The sequence below is a fragment of the Lygodium microphyllum genome, unplaced genomic scaffold (genome assembly GCF_053477565.2).
Source record: "Lygodium microphyllum isolate KBCC unplaced genomic scaffold, Lygodium_microphyllum_v1.1.10 scaffold_34, whole genome shotgun sequence".
Taxonomy (NCBI): domain Eukaryota; kingdom Viridiplantae; phylum Streptophyta; class Polypodiopsida; order Schizaeales; family Lygodiaceae; genus Lygodium; species Lygodium microphyllum.
In genome coordinates, this window is record NW_028229517.1 from 2,951,381 (window position 1) to 2,972,337 (window position 20,957).

The 20,957-nt window shown below is 40.2% G+C and overlaps 1 protein-coding gene across 2 annotated transcripts; it reads right to left on the reverse strand.

Moving 5' to 3' along the window:
- Nucleotides 1-1,553: 1,553 nt before the first annotated feature.
- On the reverse strand, nt 1,554-5,603 carry LOC148009183 (uncharacterized). 2 transcript variants are annotated; one of them, XM_087673731.1, is made up of 3 exons: nt 3,065-5,603; nt 1,988-2,968; nt 1,554-1,874 (listed from the first exon to the last, which is right to left on the reverse strand). In XM_087673731.1, the coding sequence occupies exon 1, from the start codon at nt 5,186-5,188 to the stop codon at nt 3,113-3,115; it is 2,076 nt and encodes a 691-aa protein (XP_087529857.1). In that variant the 5' UTR covers nt 5,189-5,603; the 3' UTR covers nt 1,554-1,874; nt 1,988-2,968; nt 3,065-3,112. The 2 variants fall into 2 exon arrangements, with proteins under 2 accessions (XP_087529857.1, XP_087529856.1); XM_087673730.1 differs by having other exon boundaries at nt 1,988-5,603.
- Nucleotides 5,604-20,957: the final 15,354 nt, after the last annotated feature.

Genomic DNA, 20,957 nt, shown 5'->3' on the forward strand with positions numbered 1-20,957 from the left:
GCCTTTACCCCCAACAGACTCAAGTTTCAGTTGACTACAAGAGGAATCCTCTGAGTTTTAGAAGAGACATATCATAGAGAAACTTTAAAAGAGCCGATTCAATGATATTGTGTTCCATTAAAGGTCATAAGTAAAAGATAAGTTTAGAGACCTCAACACAATATTGCCAATCAATTATTGTGGAATTAGAGACCTTAGAGAGGGAAAGCATTGGGCACTTTAATGGAACTAAAATCAAAATGTTTTACTCCGTCCCCCAATGGCACTATAAATATGATCCTTCTATGGATTATATTAACATTCGTGTCAAATCCATCACAATGACAGAAGAAACTTAGTGTGAGCAACATGAACAATAAGCAAAACTCAATTAGTATACTTATCCAATTGACTCTTTCCATAGGCCCAAAATTAGAGCATCAAACTTCCATGTTAGGGCCGTTTTCATCACCAATCTTACCTCCAAAGGTAGAGTTAGTCATCCCACTTGCACATTTTCAAGTCAAACTAACTACAAAATGAGAGGTCAACGTTAATTATCTTATTGACAAAGGATCTAACTTCAACCTATTATCATATTATTTTTGGGACAAGCCCTCTATGCACCTTGCTAGGATGTGATTAAGAAATTAATCAAATTCTCTCACAACTTGTTTGCTTGTTTGGCCCGACTCTATAAAAGCTATCATTTATATCATATCACCATGTTTTTCAATTTTCTTTTGTTCAAAAGCACTATTGAACATATGGTTTACACCTATATGTCTCTATGTGTCTTTGTTTTAGTGTGCGCCTCTTTTATCTTTGCAAGTATCATGTTTGTACAACCCTCCTTAAAAAGGACTTCTTTTGACCTTTCATTACTTGGCAGACAATTCATTTTCATTTGTTATCTTTAGCTTTCTATAATCTTCATTCTCATTGTCTTTGACCTTTTATTGGTACGACTGATCAATCTTGGTGTCTTTGTAGATAAGCCTTTGTGTTTTTTTTCTCTTGGTGAGATTTTCCTTGCATGAGCAAATAGTTGGCCTTGAAAATACAAAGAGAGAACATATCCAAAAATTAATTGGTTGAATGCTTAAAAGAGTTTAATATTAAAGTCATGATAATTATTTTCCTTGCCATGTTTATACTCAAGTCTCTAATGTTAGCCCAAGCTTTGGTCCTTTCTCTTGTGCATTTTTTTAACCATTATCTATAGCGTTGATATCATACTTTATCACTCTCAACCTCCCTTTTGCATCTTCATCATAAAAAACCTCTCTCACTTTACCCAATAGCATGATCACCTCTCATGTTAGTGTCAGCAAGTCACACTAGCCTAAATAGTTCCCATTTAAAATTTTTATTGCTGAAAGTGTAAAGCCTTTGTAGTTTTAAACCAAAAAGGAAACATGAAGTTAAACTCCAAAATAATTGATTAAATGCGAGCTGCGAGCCCAAAACATTAAATGCTTGGGAGAAAGAAGTATGTCAGTCACATTCTGGATGAAGCCAAAAGCCTTTTTGTAAATTTAAGAATGTCTTTAGGAAGCCAAGTAGGGAGAGGAGAAGCCCTCCTATGGGATTGTGAGGAAACTTTTTGCCCTGGCCCTTAAGCTTGTAACAGTCTATCAATCACAAGATGATGTACATAAGCATTATTTATTAACATACCCCCTGAAAAATCTCCCTTACAAACACAATTGTCAAATTAGCGAATGCTCTTTAGCGATAGAGCTCGAACTCTGGCAGACTTCGCATAGAATGATATGATCACATTTTGAAGGTCCACCTCTGACATTTATATCATAGGCATGAGGCATTGAAAGACCACTCACCTTAAGTTTGAACAGCAATTTGTTACTACGTTGATCATTGACAGAGTGCACCTACAAGTAGAAGAAAACTCACATACATCAAGCTTAACAAGCAAGACTCCCTGTACCTACACATATCAATCAACATAACAAGCTCCTATGATAAATTAGAGTTAAGAGATCACCTCTAGTCAGTCAAAAAGGACTCTGCAGCTGATCAACAGCACTCTTGGTGCAGAGATTGTGATAGATCCCTACTGCTTTTGGGCTTACGACCCACTTTTAAATATAATTTGACCTCTTTGACTTGTGCCAGCCCAAACCTGTAAATCCACCTTTAACAACTATGTTTAGACATTTTTTGCATGTATATGGTGCATTCATGCATGTGCTTACCTGAAACTACTCCATGAAGAACTGAACAAAAGTAAAAAGAAAATGCTGTGCTGCAAAGATCTGCTTCAAGCATCGAACACCAAGAAAGAATGATAACGCACAACAAAGCAACCATGTATTGTTTAAAACCCACAGCGTAACATATTGCTATACAGAGGGGCTGTGAAGGATAGTGTTCTGCATCTCAGCAGAGAAAGAATAATGTAACACTCAACAGGCATAATTGTCATCGATGGCATGCAGATCAGTGTATCCTTCTATGTTGATATGTACAATCTATGTAAATTAAACTAGTGATACACTGTTAATTCCAGTATGTACATGGAAAAAGTATGAGGATAATCACCAACAAGAGCATAAAACTGTACTTCTTGCACCAGGGACAGAAGAGTCCCACAAAGTTGAAAGGAGATTCTCAAAGGTTTAACAGTAACTAGCAATTTGTTGTTAAGGATTATGGAGTTCCCAGGTTTAACCCACGTTCCCTAGAGGGCTATAATCGAACAGTTGCTCTTTCCAGACCACATCATCAGCTGCCACAATGCTAGGGTAAAGGCTGAGATATACAAGCATCATTGTGAGCAGCTCTGAGATGCACATTCTGGAAGACGCATAAAAGGGATGTCCATTGCTGCATGGAAGATTGCATCCAGAAAAGGCAGATAGCTACAATTTTCCTCCCCAACAGCAAGAATCTGATTGATTCCCAGATCCAGGTAGAAGCTTTGGAAAATCCACATCATACAAATCACTGTATAAAGAGAGTGATCCTACAGCAAAACAGTCAGTTAACATCTTTCTGACCTTCCAGATTCTTAATCGCTTTCCAGCTACAGGACGCACAGGTACCGCATTGAAAGGCATACCTAAGCCATTGAAACCATGTGCTGACACTGACTTTGAGCACCTTATATCTATCGCTCAATCATAGTGTGCCGGCGTTTTCCATAATACTCCTCCCTTGATCTTACTCTGTAGTAATCTTCCTCCTCTTCTTCCAACACACGGGCTTTGTTTCTCATCCTGACTGGTCTGCTCCGTTCCCAATCATCACTTTCCCTCTCCCTCTCCCTCTGATCCCTGTAGCTATCCCTATCCCGTTCTCTGTAACACTCTCTTTCCCTATCCATATCCCTGTCATCTCTCCGTCGTTTCTCTACCCAATCACCGATATCTTTCTCTTGACCTTCAGTTCCTCTGGCCTTCTCAGATCCTATCTCCGTTTCATAATTATAGTCTACACTACCCATGTCCTCATTGTAAGTTTCATCTCTCACTCTTCTGTCATGGTCTTCCCCACCCCATCCATTCAAAGCTGCTTCTGCCCACATTCCTTGATGAGAACTTTCTAAACCACCTCTAGACATTAACCCCATACCATGTGCCGGAGCCGATCGCCCAAAGAAAGCTGGATTGACATGAGGTGCGACTCCAGGGAGAGCACCAAGACCCATGCTAGGAAATGGTTGAACAATTCCTGAGAAGGGAGGTCCAGGTACAACATAGCCACCATAATTAGCTCCACCCCTCCCAATAGGGGGACCATAGCCTGAATCATACCCTTGCCCCAGCATCCCTTGATGTATCATCATGGCAGATTGATGACTTCCAATAGGTCCAGAGTGTCCTTGGCCATAAGGTGCACTTGCTACTCCAGTAATACCAACATCAACCATACCCTTTCCAATATAGTTGTTTCTAACCCTTCCTGAACCTGTTTGCCCTGATTTGGTAACCATACCCTGCCCATGCCCAGTCCTACTAGCTCCATTCCTTCCATATCCACGATGGCTGCCTCGATCTTGATAAGAAGACCCTCCCCTTCCTCCTATATCACTGTGCATTCTTCTTGAGGCAGACTGTGTCTGGTGAGCCTGAATTTGTGCTTGTGTTTTTCTGTCCTGTTGATATCCCATTTGCTGGATACTCTTCATATTTCCAAGTGCAACAATGCAGGGGCGATCATGAAACCTTCTTCCATGCATGCCTTGTTTACAAGCAACTGCAGCTGAATGATCAAAAAACTCCACCTGGCAATAGCCCTTAGACTTTCCACTGGCTCTTTCTTCGGAAAACTTCATATTCTTCACTCTGCCATACTCTGCCAAAGCAGCCTCTAACTCTGCATCAGTTGTCCACCAGTGTAGATCACCAACAAAGAGCATGGAGCCACCATCACTTAAATAAGTATGCTGGACAGGATGCCTGGAAGCTTTATCAGGGGTTATGTTTGGTGAAGAATCCTTCTGTGTTGAAGACTGAGAATGCCGTGGTGGAGCAGCTGCTGCACCCCTTGCTTTGTCATACATGATCTCACTTTTGTACATTGGATCAGTCACACCACCTCTCTCTTGGAAGTTTAAAGTTACAGTGGATTTGACACCTTGGTCACTTCCAATCTTCTCTGCTGCTGCAAGAGAGAGATCAGTTTCATGGCTCTCTCTGGCTCCAGTGGCTACACTTTCATCATCTTCAGCAGGAGCAATTGATTGCTCTCCAGGTACTCCAAATCCATTAATATCATCACCAATTTCTTCGTTCACCGCATGATCTCCATGCGCTGCTTGTGTTGCTTCCTTCCTGTTGATCGGTGTAACAGGTGGAGATACCTTTTTAATCTGCCTGCAACGCTGATCTATCACTTGTCCAGGCCAAGAGGTGGTGGTAAAAGCACCCTCTCCCTCCATGGGTTCGTTGGCCTTCTCTATTGTGTAGGCACCAGTCCTTTGTCCCTCCATTCCATTGTACCCTTGCTCTTGCTCATAACCTAGCCCTAAGCCATTGCCTGTCTGTTTTTCCAGTTCCGAAGGGGCTTGAAAGTAGCCTACGTTGACATCATCGTAAAGGTCCTCATACTGCTCATTAGCTGCCATGTCATCGTCTCCAAAGGCATCCATTGTAGGATCCGGCTGCAAAGACTTTGGCTGTAAGTCTGTATATCCCATGTCTCCCTCTCCATAGTCATCGGCCATGTCTGTGTACGACAACATGGATAAAAAAACAGAAATACTGGACTAGTATGCCAACAGACAAGGCGGGCGGTTCATGGTGCTCAACAAGTCGCGAAGCTGGAGAAGCGAAACGGACACAGAAATGGCAGGTGTGCAAACCGTTGTTGTCTGGGATGGGAGGCAGGCTACAGCCTCTCGCGTCAATGCGCGTAACGGATGCAATTCATCTGCTTGGAAAATTTGACCCTTTCGAATGAAAGAAAGGGCATGTTGATGACTGGCGCAGGCTGCTAACTTTTCTGTTCAAGTTCATGGTGGCTCACCTGCTCGGAAATACCCCTAATTGCAGTACCCAATGGAAGCTGTAATATGTCGAGAGACAGGCCGTGCCGGAGCATCCATGGAGCATCGTCATCCTGCAACCAAGGGACAAGGGTGGCATAACGGAAAATCGCATTACATTAAAAAAGACTATGGAAAAAGAAAGAACTAACTTGAGATACAGTAAAGAAAGAAAGCTGGGCAAGATCACACATAGTATGTCCGGTGTGAAGGGCCCGTCCGCCCTTTACACCATTGAAAACTACTTCATAAGTATTGGATATATTTAAATTTACACCATTGAAAATAAATGTTACTTATAAAATGTGATGAGTCCTTTGACTCTACTTACAAATATTTATCACTCGTACCCTTATATGGTAGGCTTCTGCATGGTGTCATTATGATGGGGTGTGAAGGGCCCATCCGCCCTTTACACCATTGAAAACCACTTCATAAGTATTGGATATATTTAAATTTACACCATTGAAAATAAATGTTACTTATAAAATGTGATGAGTCCTTTGACTCTGCTTACAAATATTTATCACTCGTACCCTTATATGGTAGGCTTCTGCATGGTGTCATTATGATGGGGTGTGAAATTGAGTGGAGTTTAAACTACTATAAAGTGTCCTCTCCCATGTAGTTTGAATCTTGTCGCTTTGAGAGAGATTGATTGAGACTGTAGCCATCAAGCACTATTGTTGTTCTCACAAACTCTATTATTGGTACTTTGCACCTAGTTTGCCTGTTGCTATGAGGGCTCCACAAAGGAAGGGAGGAGTTGAATCTTCTCTAGAGAGAACACCTACCAAGAATATAAGAAGCATGCCTCATGTCCTTCATCTCAAAGCTCTTCCTGATATGAGTCTTTAAAGCATCGAGCTCATCATGAGCACTCCTAACAATCAACATATCATCAACATAGAGTATTAGAATAATAAGGCTACCATCATGGGCCTTCTTCTATAGAGATGGATCCATAGCACTACATGAATAAGCCTGTGCGTGTATAAAGGCATGAAACTTATGATCACAAGGTGTATGCTTAAGTCCATAAAGACTTTTGCTCAACTTGCACACTAGGTGCTCCATGCCCCTTTCCACAAAGCCATTTGACCATTGCATATAAGTGTCCTAATGCAGATCTCCATATAGAAAAGTTGTCTTAACATCCATCTCATACAAGTCTAGATCTAATTGTGCAACCAAGGCCAAAATTGAGTGAATGGTAGTTATTTTAACCATGAGAGAGAAAATCTCATCAAAGTTAACATTTTCCTATTTAAAAACCTTTCTAACCAAGCGTACCTTATATGCTAGCTTAGGGAAACCAAGGATGCTCTTTAACTTATACACCCACTTGCATGGCAGTGCATGTTTTCCATTGGGCAATGAAACCAAATCCAAAGCATGGTTTTTTACAATGAGTCACACTCAAACTGCACAGCCCTCTCCCAAGAAGAACTATCACCTCTGTGCAAAGCCTCCTCACAGTTAAGGGCCTCATTAGATCTGTCACACCATGACATAATCCATAGAGGGCTCATAATAGTTAGGGCTTAGATTATGTTGTGAAAGATAACCAAGGTGTGGCTTGAGGGGGGGTGTTGGAAATGGAATTCACACTTGCTAGAGAAAAATAACTCAAATTGGTGCAGTGGTGATGTGTTGAGACTAGGTTTGAATCCTAGAGCAAATGGAGGAAGATTTCCATAATTGGATAGACTGGAGGTCATACATCACCTTAAGGTTTTAGGGGCTAGATGGCTTTGTGTTTGCGATCATGAGATGCATAAAGTTTTGGTTGAAGTGTGCACTAGAATTGCAGGGGGGTCTCACTTTGATGGAGACTCCACATCTTAAAAAATATTGCAGTCTTAGCTATGGTAGCCTACTCAATTCTGCAATGCTATAAGATTTGACAAGCATTGTGATGAATGCCAGTGCACGAAAGTTCTAGTCAAGAAGGACAAGATGGAGCTAACACTAGTGATTACACAACAACCCTGTGAAAGGTTGACAATAGATCTCGCATGACCTATAAGCCCTATAGCTCAATATTCTCACAATAGATACATCATTATTGCTATTAATTATCTGACCAAGTGGGTTGAGGTTAGGGCCAAAAAGGAAAAGTAATGAGAGAATGATGGCAAAGTTATTATGGGAGCAAGTAATATTACGATTTAGCTACCCCATGAAATCATGAGCAATTAAGATACACACTTCATTAATGAAGCGATTTCACACTTGTTGTCCACATTCATGATCATACACAAAAAATCCTCCCCATATTACCCACAAGAGCAAATAGTCAAGCCAAAGCCACAAAAAAATCTTGATTAATGTCTCAATTAAAACCATCTCCACCTCTCAAAGCATTTGGGACAATAAGTTAATGGTAGCACTATGGGCCGATCACATAGCTTACAAGACCATGAGTGGCCAAACCCTCCCTCTATAAATTGAATTATGGTACCAATAAAATTGTGGCAATCAAATTCTTTGTCCCAAGCTTGAGAGTCAAATTTTTGCCCCAAGCTTGAGAGTGGTAGTGCATGAGAGGTGGAAGGAAAGAAAGCTTGGATTTTCCATTTAACAAAATTAGATGATTGTTGAAAACCTGATTAGTAGTGACACACGTTCTTATCTATGAACAAGCATGAAGAAAGGCCTAGTTTGATAAACATGTCAAACAACAAGATTTTGGGAAGAATGACCTTGTGTTACTCTATTCCATCTGAGGACATAAGTAGAAAATGAAATTCCAAGGTCTAGGCCCCTTCTAAGTGCGTGCAATTAGTAAAATCGATAACATCAAGCTTGCAACATTGGATGATGAAGGCATAAGCTTCTTCAATGGAAACCAAGTAAAAAAATATTATCCACTTACACACCTCACTATATGAAGCCCTAGTGGCACTACCACCCATTGCTATACGTGGTGCGCAAATCGGATGCTGTACGCTCGCGTGGTGAATGTCGGAAGGTCCCCAAGAACAATAGAACTCTACTTTTTGCACAAAATTCAAGGTAAAAAGCATGAAATGACATGAACAAGAGACCAATTGGGTGCAATCTCCCCCCATGCCTTGTGTGAGCGCTCCACAAAGCATGTATTTTATGTATTAATCCTCTTTAAGCTCAAATAATAGCCCAAATTACAAAATAGCAAGCTTTTAGCTTTTGAGTTTGCTTTAGCACAAAATAGGAATAAAGCTAATGGACGGTGCCCAAAGAGTCTGGCATGCCCAATACAATGTCCAAGTAGAAATAACATAATCGTGTGCCCATGCGCATACAAAATAATAAATAAATAACCAACGCCTCAATAAATAGGCATGACAACATATAGGCGCCATGCCTAAGGTATGCGCCCATCAAAATATAAATGATAAATCGAATACTCGCTATCCTCCAATGCTTTCCTCCGCCACTACTGCTATCTCTACACATCAACTGAAGCATTCACAATCGTTAGTAAAATAATACAATTAAACCGACAAAAGTGAATACCTAGCAGTCTTCAGCTACATAAATAAATCAACTGGTTAGAAATCAATCCTAACCTTAATTTATTACGAGTGTGCACTCTAAACTCATTAACATTTATTAATTTAATATGCATTTTGCAAAATCACCCGCTATGGAATCACCCATGTACACACTAAATTAATGAAACGCCCGAAAAGGACAGGCATCCCCATAAACTTCTCGCACAAAGAATCCACTTTGTGTATGAGCCCCGGTCATCAAAGCTTACGGAATCTACCGTAAAACCTCACGAAATCTGAACCGTGGCACGGAATCCACCGTGAAATATACCTCTTGGCATCAATATGAGCAATTAGGATCACCAAACTCGACCCTGAGTATAAAAGCCCCATACACATAGCTTACTTGAGTATCATTCTAACTGTAAGGATATGTTTCCATGTCATTGACTTGATCGATAAAGGTGTGTATCCATTTGGAGTTACCCAATATTAGGATCATCACAACTTTTAGCAAGGGTATTCACACCTCAATGGAGAAGACAATACCATCCATGCTCTCCACACCCCAATTCACCCTTTAAAAAGATCAATGATGCTCTCCTCAACAAATTGCTCAAAGATTAGGCATACCATGATAGACCAGCCAATCATGTACATCCATTAAATATGAACCATCACGAGTGGATGTTGACACTAAATAGGCAAAGGCAACATGCTCACTCACACCCTCATCACAAGTGAATACCAAATTCTAACCAAGTACTCTGGCAATGCAAACATTATATCTCAAATCCAACTCGATGGGTTCCTGAAGCTTTTCTTAGAGCATAAGGCTATATTTAGGTTGTCAATGCTCACATACAAGGCTTCCCTAATATTCCCATAGATAAAATCTTGGGATGCTAAACCCCCCACAACCAAGGAGACAAGCATCATGACCACCTCTACCCAATCATGGTCTTCAACAAGCCTACAAAATGAAAGAGCCACAAGCACCATTGGTTAATCCTACAACCTCTGAATATTGGTCAATAACTTGCAAAGAATCACATTCCAATGAGTTGATGGAACCACATAGACTAGTTGTCCCCACTTGCAACGAAATGTTGAAGACCACTAGAATTGTACCCCAATCTCATCCACAAGACCAAATCCAACCAATAGATGCCAAACCGCCATCTAAACCTAAGAAAGCCATAAATATGCCTACGAACAAGGTCAAGCATTCACACTGCTTGATCAAATCACAACCAAAAGACAGATATCTCTCATGGACTCAGACCTTCTTATGAGAGGCAGTCTCTCTTAGAACTAGCTGCCAACATGGCTACGTATACTAAGTATTTAATAGCTAGATAACACTTTCACTCTATTTTCCTATAGCTACAAATGAATTACCTAGGCCTCCTTGATGAAAATACTATAGACGATGGGGTTCTCTACCATGCTCATGGCAAGAATATGAACTCGTCTTCACCAAGGCTACATCAATCATTGAGGAGCTTATTGCAACTCAGGTTTCATAAGAGTAGGCCTTGAAAGGAAGAGTAATCACCTCCTTGAAATGAAGCAGTATTGAGACCATGTCTAATGAACTAGCCACCCTTGATCGTCTTGCATAGACCAACTCCTTGTTCCTGTAGCATTGGTTTACTCTATAAGCATAATGAGAAAGAGTGGGATGTTGGATCATAACCAACATAGAGTAGTGGTGTGCCATTAAGATGTCAGAGTATGATCCTACTTATGTTACCCCCACATCATTTTGGGCACTTTCTCTAGCTCATAAATGTATGTTAGAAGAAAATGTGATGCTACATCTGTACACGGATCAAGTCCTTAGTGAGGAAGAGCGTCATATTGCTAGTCAAATTGGTTCAAGGATTCTCCTCACTAATGTTTTGACTGATATTATCCATATCCATATCCTTCCATACGACATGGACCATTACATTGCCATGGAATACAATTTGCATTTCTACAACTGGTGGTTGCAAACATAGTTGAACTCTCCTTGTATATACACTAGTAGGCTAGCACATCAAAATCAAATTCTTGCCATGATCCCTTGCATAATCCTAGAAGTATTGCAACTCATTGGGAGGAGGAGGGGTTTACATAGCATTACACATTGATCATTTTTTGGACTTTCTTGATATTTAAAAATTTATTTGTGTGACGTGTGAAGCCTTTATGCAAAAATTTCCTTGTTTATATGTGATGTGTGAATATTTAGTTTCTTTTAACAAGTTGTACATGTATATTTCATTCTTAACAAATTTAATACTACTTGAAAACTCACCACAAGATGTTGTTAGACTTGGTATATGGTAGAACAAGCAGACAAAGCTACATGTGAAAGGATGACCAAGCCCGAAATACAATTTTTTGAAAGAGAACATGTGGACTACAAGCTAAGTACAGAAGTTCCAGAATATCACCACTTGCAGTACAAACATATTCACAACCTAAAAGAAGTGACGACCAAAAATCCAGATGCTAGAGAATTAGTAGACCAGTGTAAATTGCACAAGTACATGGTGTTAGAAGAATGAGAGAGAGATAGGGGCAATAGAGAATAGTCAACTTTCAGTATACTCTTTCTTCATTATTTATCACTCTTACTATAACTAAGTAACATAAAGTACATTGCACTACAACTGACATCAACAAGTAGTGTAAAGAGACTTAGTCCAAATGTACTAGCTAAGTTTGACCAACTTTATTACACACACATGCCATCCAGCTAATCTACTACTGGATAGAGTCAGTAGAAGTATTGACTGAGTTTGCATATCTCAACACTCCCCCTCAAGCTCAACTCACTTCATGTATCCTAAGCAGCAATCTAAAATGAGTGAACTTATCTCTACCAAGTGATTTGGTAAAGATGTTTGCCACAAATCTGCCACTTGGTCTTCAGTCTTCACATGTATGAGGTCTATCCTGCCTCCAAGCACCATTTCCTCGATGAAATGGTAATGTACCTCTATGTGCTTTGACCTGACATGATAAACTGGATTGCTGGCCAGGAGCAAACTACTCATTTTCTCACAATATAGCTTGAATGGTGTATCCACATGAATCCCCAAGTCATCCATTAACTTAACTAGCCCAAGAAGCCTCACATGTAGCTAATGCTACATCCCTGTATTCTGCTTCCGTACTTGAGAGAGCCACATTAGGTGTCAAGAATTGAGTGGTGGGGGGACTTGCTCAAGATGCTGCGCTAAACACACACAAAATGCACAAGGAGAAGCTCACTCAAGAGACAAGAAGAGAGATGGAGGCCAAAAACGTTTTCTTGCTGGTTTCTTTTTCTTCTTCCACACACTTTACAATGTACACAAAGTATAGATAAGATACAACATAAAGGAAAGTGGCCTACTAAGTCAAACAAGGCATAACAGACTACACTAGTTGACTGGCGCTATAACTATGCCAGTTGTAAATAGGTGTAACAACCTAAATATAATAAGTAATGAGTCAGTGGCCATGTGAGAGTCATAATGACCACCAACGTGCTAAGTGTAGACGTGTGGACCCATCTAACCAGGCAGTCCATCATTAATGTCCACATGTGTTGAGCTTATCATCTCAACACTCCCCCTCAAGCTCAACTGCATCTCTGCAACTCCAAGTAAGCTTCGAAACTTTTGAAGCTTCTCTGTACCCAATGCCTTCATGAAGATGTCAGCTATCTGATCCTGTGTGCTGACATACACCAAGACAATCTCACCTGATAGTACCTTCTCTCTCACAAAGTGGTAGTGTACCTCAATATGTTTTGTCCTCGCATGGAACACAGGGTTCCTAGCCAACTGTATACTGCTCATGTTCTCACAATAAATGACAACTGAACCTTCCACCTGCACATCTATATCAGCCAATAACTTTTGTAGCCATACTACCTCACATGCTGCAACAGCAACACCTCTATACTCAGCCTCTGTACTCGACAAAGCAACTGTAGATTGCTTTTTTCTGCTCCAAATAACTGCTGCACTACCAAAAGAGACCATCTATCCACTCCTAGATCTTCTATCAGACATACTACCAGCCCAATCTGCATCTGTGTATCCAAACACCTGTACATCTGTACCTGCCTCATAGAAAAGTCCATAATGTAATGTGGACTTCACATATCTCAATATGCGTCTCACTGCATCCAAATGTGGCTTTCTAGGTACTTGCATAAACTGACTCACAAGACCAATAGTGTAGCTCAAGTCTGGCCTTGTAATGGTCATGTAGATCAAACTCCCCACTACCCTCCTGAATATAGTAGGGTCTTCTATCTCATCCCCAACATCAACACTCAACTTTACATTCTACTCCAATGGGACTGAAAGTGGTTTGCATGCTGTCATACCATACTTGAACAACATATCCAAGCCATACTGTCTTTGCGAAAGCCATATACCATCATCACATCTGATCACCTCAATGCCAAGGAAGTACCTTAGCTCACCTAAATCCTTCATCTCAAACTTCTTCTTCAAAAAGTCCTTGACTTCAGCAATCCTACTATCACTATCACCTGTAATAATCAAGTCATCCACATAGATGACTATGATGACCAAACATGCATCTCCCTTTCTCACATAAAGTGAGTGATCAACATCAAAAACATAAAAGCCAAGATTGACAAGATACTCTTTGATCTTGTCAGACCATGCTCTAGGTGCTTGCTTGAGCCCATAGAGCACCTTCTAAAACCTACACACATACGTGGGATATTCTAAATCTTCATAACATGCTTGCTGATCCATATACACTTCTTCCTACAAATCACCATGCAAGAAGGCATTCTTCACATCCATTTGCTGCAACCTCCAACCTTTGGCTGCTGCCAAAGCGATCACACATCTAACAATTGCCATCCTAGCAACTGGACTGAAGGTTTCTTCATAATCTATGCCATATGTTTGGGCATAGCCTTTTGCAACCAGCCTAGCTTTGTACTTACTAATAGAACCATCTACATTGTGCTTAATCTTATAAACCCACTTACATCCAATAGCTTTCTTGCCCTTCGGCAATGATACTAGATCCCAAGTCTTATTGGCCTCTAATGCGGCCATCTCCTCATCCATTGCTGCATCCCAATGAGTATGGCCAACAGCATCCTCAAAACAAGTGGGCTCAACATCCTCAACTAGTTTCACCATATAAGCATAATGGTGAGTTGCATAACCTTCAAAACCAAATCTTTTAATATGGTATCTAACCCTGCTAGATCTCCGTACCACCGGATCACTTAATGGAGCCTTTACATTACTATGAGCTCTCTGTACACCTCGTATCCTGACAGAAGGAATACCAAGCTCATCATCCAAGCTCTCTGAGCCACTGGAGTCTCCATCAAGAGCTGCATCAATGCCATCTAACACTTTATTCTTTCCTTTGTCTTTACCTGTAGTGCTACTAGATACACCTAAAGATGTAGAGCTACTCCTTAGTCTCCCAGACCAAGGACTACCAGATGATATCTCTGGTCCACTAAGAGTCCGTGATTCTTGCTTTTCAGCCTACACATGAGTGTCATGATCATCATCATCATCTAATGCATCACCACTAGATGCATACCAACTGCTCATTTCATCAAAGATGACATCCCTACTCACTCTGAACTTACATGTGATAGGGTTATAACATCGATACCCTTTCTGCTCTAAAGAGTATCCAATAAAGACACGTATTTCTGCCTTTGGATCAAGCTTCTTCCATAGCTCATCTGGTACATGAACATATGCAACACAGCCAAATACCTTCAAGTGTGATACATCAGGCTTCTTGCTAGTAAAGCATTCTTCAGGAGTCATCCCATGAACTGCAATTGTGGGAGTTCTATTCATAATGTAGACAGCACTATGAACAGCCTCAGACCAAAAATGTTTGGGCATATTCTTTTCAGCCATTAACGCCCGTGCAACTTCTGCAATATGCCTGTTTTTTCTTTCTGCAACACCATTTTGCTGTGGGGTATACCTGCATGTGAACTGTCTCTTTATCCCATGAGACCTCAGAAAATCACTGAACTCATTCGAGAGGTACTCTCCCCCTCCATCTGACCTCAAGCACTTTACTTTCAAGCATGTTTCTCTTTCAACTGCAGCCTTGAAAGTTCTAAAGTGCTCAAACGCCTTCCTTCATAAAATATACCCATAACTTTCTAGAACAATAATCAATGAATGTGACAAGAGATACATTTTGTGTAGGCTCCCAAATATCTATATGCACAACATCAAGGATATTTTTGCTTACATCTCTGTCATGTGAAAAGGATTGTCTTGCCTGCTTACCAAATTGACATGCTTCGCAGACCTTATGAAATTCTACAACTCTTAATGTAGGTAAACCTGTAACCAACCCTTTGGACTGCATTAATTTCAGCCTTTGTACATTTGCATGTCCAATGCGTTTGTGCCAAATTTCAATATCTGCAACAACACCTTTTCCTTTAGCATACATTGTAGCATTCATAGTAGGAATTACAGCATCCAGAGTAAACATACGTCCAACTCTACTTCCCTTTGCAACCAACTTGCACTTGTCATTGAAGTCTTCTACAAAGCAGCCCTTTGCATTAAATCTGACCTGCAGCCCTTGCTCTACCATCTGACCGACTGACACCAAGTTCTTTGTAATAGATGGCACATGTAATACATCTGAAAGAATCTTTGTCTTACCATCATGCAAGGACAAGGGAACTTTTCCAATGTGTGAAATTGGGTGGCATGAATCATCACTCGTTTGCACATAACTTGTATTTTGCAAATCCTGCATCTCTCCAAACCATTCTGCATAGCTGGTCATATGATTGGATGCACCTGAATCAACATACCGAACACCATCATGTGTTCCCTTTCCTGTAACAGCATTCATCATATGCTACATAACAAACATACATTCATTTTTGTCTTCATTCTGTCGTGAAGACGATGCATAGTTTCCTTGCTGCAACTTACCAATGCGAATATCATCTTTCTTAACATAACATTGGGCTGAAATATGACCTGTTTTGCCACAGTAGTGACACATAATACCAAAGTTGTTAGAACCTCTGTTCTACCATCCACCTCTTCCTCTAAAACTCCCTTTGCCTCTAAAGTTACCACGACCTCCTGAAACCTGCATATCACCAAATTGCTGATTCAATTTTTTTTGCTAGTTGTCACTACCATGTCCTGTACCACGGCCTCTTGAAGAGGACCTGCCACGTCCCCTTCCTGAACTGGAGTAGAAAGCTTGGACCTGTTCACCACTTTTTTCAGATGTCTCACTTTGCATATTAATCTCTTCAGTGATCATAAGGGAGACCAACTCATCGAAATCTGGAAATGGCTTTCTGACATATATTGAAGTTACAAAAGACTTCCAAGCCTTTTCATTGTTAAGTCCACCCAAGGTAGACAACACCAAATCATCATCATTGGGCATTGCATCAATCGTTGCCAAGGCATCTGCAATGCTCCTTACCTTCAGTGCATACTCATTGATAGACATCTTTTCTTTCTTCAATGTATTCAACTCTTGCTTGAGTTGAATCTTTCATGCCTTTGTATTTACGGAAAACATACATTCAAGTATAGTCCAAGCTGCATATGATTTCTCTGCATTTCTAATATGTCACAGCATATTATTGTCAATTACTGTAGACAGCCAATACATGACCTTTTTGTCTTTTGCATTCCATTCCTTCCGTGCCTTTGTCTCTTGTATAGTTGGAGGATCACTCACCTCCGGCTCCTTTTCTTCACCTGAAACAAACTCGTAGAGGCCTTTTCCAATAAGGAAGTTCGTGACATGGAACTTCCATGAAGGGTAGTTGTTCTTGTCGAGCTTCTCAATGATGGGGTTTCCACTATTCTTTGCCATTATCACAAAACTAATACCAAACAACAAGCAAATCTTTTGCAACCCTCGACCTATAGTGCACAGCAATACACCAGACAACCTTTTTCACTGTCTGCTCAATAATACATGCAATCTGCAACTACTTTGTAGATAAACCTTATGTTTATTCACTGTTAAACACCTTTAAACTTACAAATCTGAAATCTGTAACATGTGCACCTGTATACGGCAGACACAGCTGAAATTGCAAGATACCTCGAACTGCTGTCCGCAACCTTGCGAGTCTAAAACAGGGCCTGAAATGACCTCAGATGGTCAAAATAGCAACGGATAAGCCCTAAAGGGCTTGGCTATAGAATACACAGCGCTCTTCGCGCACACCAAATCTCGCTGTAGTCTGAGATTTTTGCTGTGCCCTGCTTCCGGTGCCTCCACAGGCACTGTCCAAGAGAACAAGTAGAGAATGGAAGAGCTTCTTACCCGTTGCTTGCTTGCTCGAATCCTTGGCTCCTCTCCTTCACTTTAGCCTTCAAAACCAGCCTCAATCAGTGGTGCAACTCTGATATCATATCAAGAATCGCGTGGTGGGGAGACTTGCTCAAGATGCTATGCCAAACACACACAGAATGCACAAGGAGAAGCTCACTCAAGAGACAAGAAGAGAGATGGAGGCTAAAAACGTTTTCTTGCTGGTTTCTTCTTCTTCTTCCACACACTTTACAATGTAGACAAAGTATAGTTAAGATACAACATAAAGGAAAGTGGCCTACTAAGTCAAACAATGCATAACTGACTACACTAGTCAACTTGCGCTATAACTATGCTAGCTGTAAATAGGTGTAACAACCTGAATATAACAAGTAATGAGTCAGTGGCCATGTGAGAGTCATAATGACCACAGACGTGCTAAGTATAGACGTGTGGACCCATCTAACCAGGTGGTCTATCATTAATGTCTGCATGTGTTGAGCTTGTCATCTCAACATTAGGTTGGTTTTTACTACTCCAACTGACCATGCTACTTCCAAGACCAAATTCATATCCATTAGTTGATCTCCTATTATACATACAGCTAGCCCAATCTGCATCATTATAACTTGTAAAGTCAATAGGCTTATCATGCTCATAGAACCAACCATAAGACAATGTACCCTTCACATATCTCAAAATCCTCCTCACAGCATCTAGGTGAGGTTTCCATCATTGTTGCATAAACTGGATGATCAAATCAACCGCATAACTCATGTATGGTCTAATGATAGTGAGATAGATTAGACTCCCAACCATCTGTCTATACATAGTCACATTCCCTGTATCAACAACTAGCTTTACATTCTATTCCAATGGTGTATCCAATAGTTTGCATTCCTACATGCCATACTTCTCCAACACATTCTGTGCATATTGTTTATGTATCATCCATATCCCATGAGGTGTATGCATAACTTCAATCCCTAAGAAAAATTCCAGCTCTCCCAAGTGTGTAATCGGAAATTCTTTCTGCAACGTAGCTTTTATGCCATCAATGCTCGGTATGACATCACATGTGATCGCCAAATCATCTACATAGAGCACCAAATTCACATATCCTATCTTGGTTTTCCTAGTAAATAGGTTGTGATCACCTTTACCTACTTGAAATCCAAGTTTTTGCAACAAGTAGGATGTAATAGTAGCATTCCATGCTCGTGGGGCTTGCTTTAAGCCATACAATGCTTTCTTCAATCTACATACATACGATGGATAGTCAAGATGCACATAGCCCTCTACCTGATCCATATAAACCTCTTCTACCAAATCACCATTTATGAAAGCATTTTTAATGTCCATCTGATAAATATTCTAGCCTTTGGGATGCATCCAATGTAATAACAGTCTATGCATTGCCATCTTAGTAACTGGAATAAAGGTTTCCTTATAATCCAACCCATACTATTGGACATATCCTTTCACTACCAATCTGGCTTTGTACCTCGCTAGTGAGCCATCAGACTTACATTTTACTTTATAGACCCAGTTGCATCCAATAGGCATTTTTACCTTAGGCAACTCAACCAAATCTCGTATTCTATTTTTCAGCAAAGCCTCATATTCATAATCTCCATAGCCTTGCATTAGTTCTCATCCTCAACTGCTTTTGCAAAAGATGCAGGCTCTTTATATTTCTACACCTTTGTCATGTATGCATAATGTTTCACCTAATATCCACTATAGGTAAGGCTATCCACTGGCTTCCTTTCTCTTTATGATCTCTGCAATGGAGGTGAATTAGATTCCACTCTCTCATGAGGCGGTATGTATCTTTGCTTAACTCCAGGTGTAACCACTGTAGGCATGCCAAACTCGCTATCGAGACTCTTAGAGGAGTTATATCTTGAAGCCAATGGACATGTAGCATCATCTGAAACCTTCTCTTTTCCTGTATATCTCCCCCTCATTGATGTATCCATGTGAGTGGATGGAGACCCATGGTTGCAAAGCCTTTCTATCCAAGGACTTACACTGCTAGATGCATCCTGAGTAGGTCCATTGATAGAAATAGTGCCTTACTATCCATTTTTCAGCACACATGCCCTATGAATTGTCATCATATAATGTATCTTTCTTAGCACCATAACAAGATGATAACTCATCAAACATGACATCATGGCTAAGAAATATCTCTCATGTAGTTGAAACAATGTACTTATATGCCTTTCTTTCCTATGAGTATCCAATGAAAACACACTTCACCGCTTTAGGGTCAAGTTTCTTACATTTGTTGTCGCGAATATGAACATATGAAATACTGCCAAACACTTTCAAATGTCAAATATTAGGCTTGTAGCCGTACAACTTCTCATAAGGTGTCTTTTCATGTATTCCTGTAGTAGGTATCCTATTCATCACATAGATAGCCATAAGTGTTGCTTCAGCCCAATAATGCACTGTCATATCCTTCTCATTTAACATGGCCTTGTGGGGCTGGCTCCATAATTACCCTATTCTTTCTTTCAGCAAGTTCTATTGTGGAGTATATCTACAAGTCCATTTCCTCCTCCTGATCCCATGCTTTGCTAAGTATCTATCAAAATCCTTTGAGACATACTTGCCACCACCATCATCAAACCATAAGCATGAGACATGATAGTTAAGCTCTTTTTTAGCATGATCTTTAAAATCCATAAAGCTTTCCAACACCTCATCTTTATACTTTAAGATGTATATCCATTTGTACTTGCTATAGTCACATAGTATCGAGACCCACCGAGTGATGCATTATGCGTAGGTCCCTAGATATCTGAATGCACAAGCTATAAAGGTCTACTACTATTTTGTGTATTCTTGGCAAATGGAAATCTGGCTTGTTTCCCAAACTGACTTATTGAACATACATGTCCCAAATTAGCATACTTAAACCTTGGTATCCTTGTAACAAGCTCCTTATGCCACATACTTTTTAGTTTTTGGACCACTTATGCTAAATATAAATGTCTCATATACTTGCCCCATCACGAGCAAACATAGCAGCATTCATTTCAAGTATGTTTTCATCCAGTCTAAACATCCTATCATGTCTCTTGCCTTTAGCAACCAATCCACATCCTCTGCCATACTCCACTATGAAGCAACCATCAATAATTAGTTGAGCCTTTTCAGGAAGCTTAGGTTTAGCTTCCGCACCTATGACCAAATCCTAGTATCCCTTTCCAATGAGAAAGTTCTCCATCATGAACTTCCAAATGGCATAGTTGTTGTCTAATTTGTCACCCCCACTATTTTAATTATGTTATCAATTCTCTGAGTATTTGCCATCTCGACAACTCTATGTATTCAATGCAGTCTAAATAGATAGTGTGTGACTCCCTACATACCAAGTACACTTTGCACATGATAGTTTTAGTCCTCATATTTATGATAGTAAGTTGACTTCAAAAAGCAATGATTTCTCATTTCCCAAAAACATGGCAAACATCTCCAGACATATGTCACAATAACCATGTTTAGTAGCATGCTAAGTAGGTTTCATTCACAGCATGCAAGACATATATGTATGTTCCCAAAAACATTTATAGATCACAGTTTGTAATTTCCAGCAATTCTCTGTGCAAAAATGAAGCAATTTCAAGCCACAAATATCCTCA

Coding starts and splice junctions, on each gene's coding strand:
- LOC148009183 (XM_087673731.1), bottom strand. CDS start 5,188: ATGTTGTCGTACACAGACATGGCCGATGACTATGGAGAGGGAGACATG.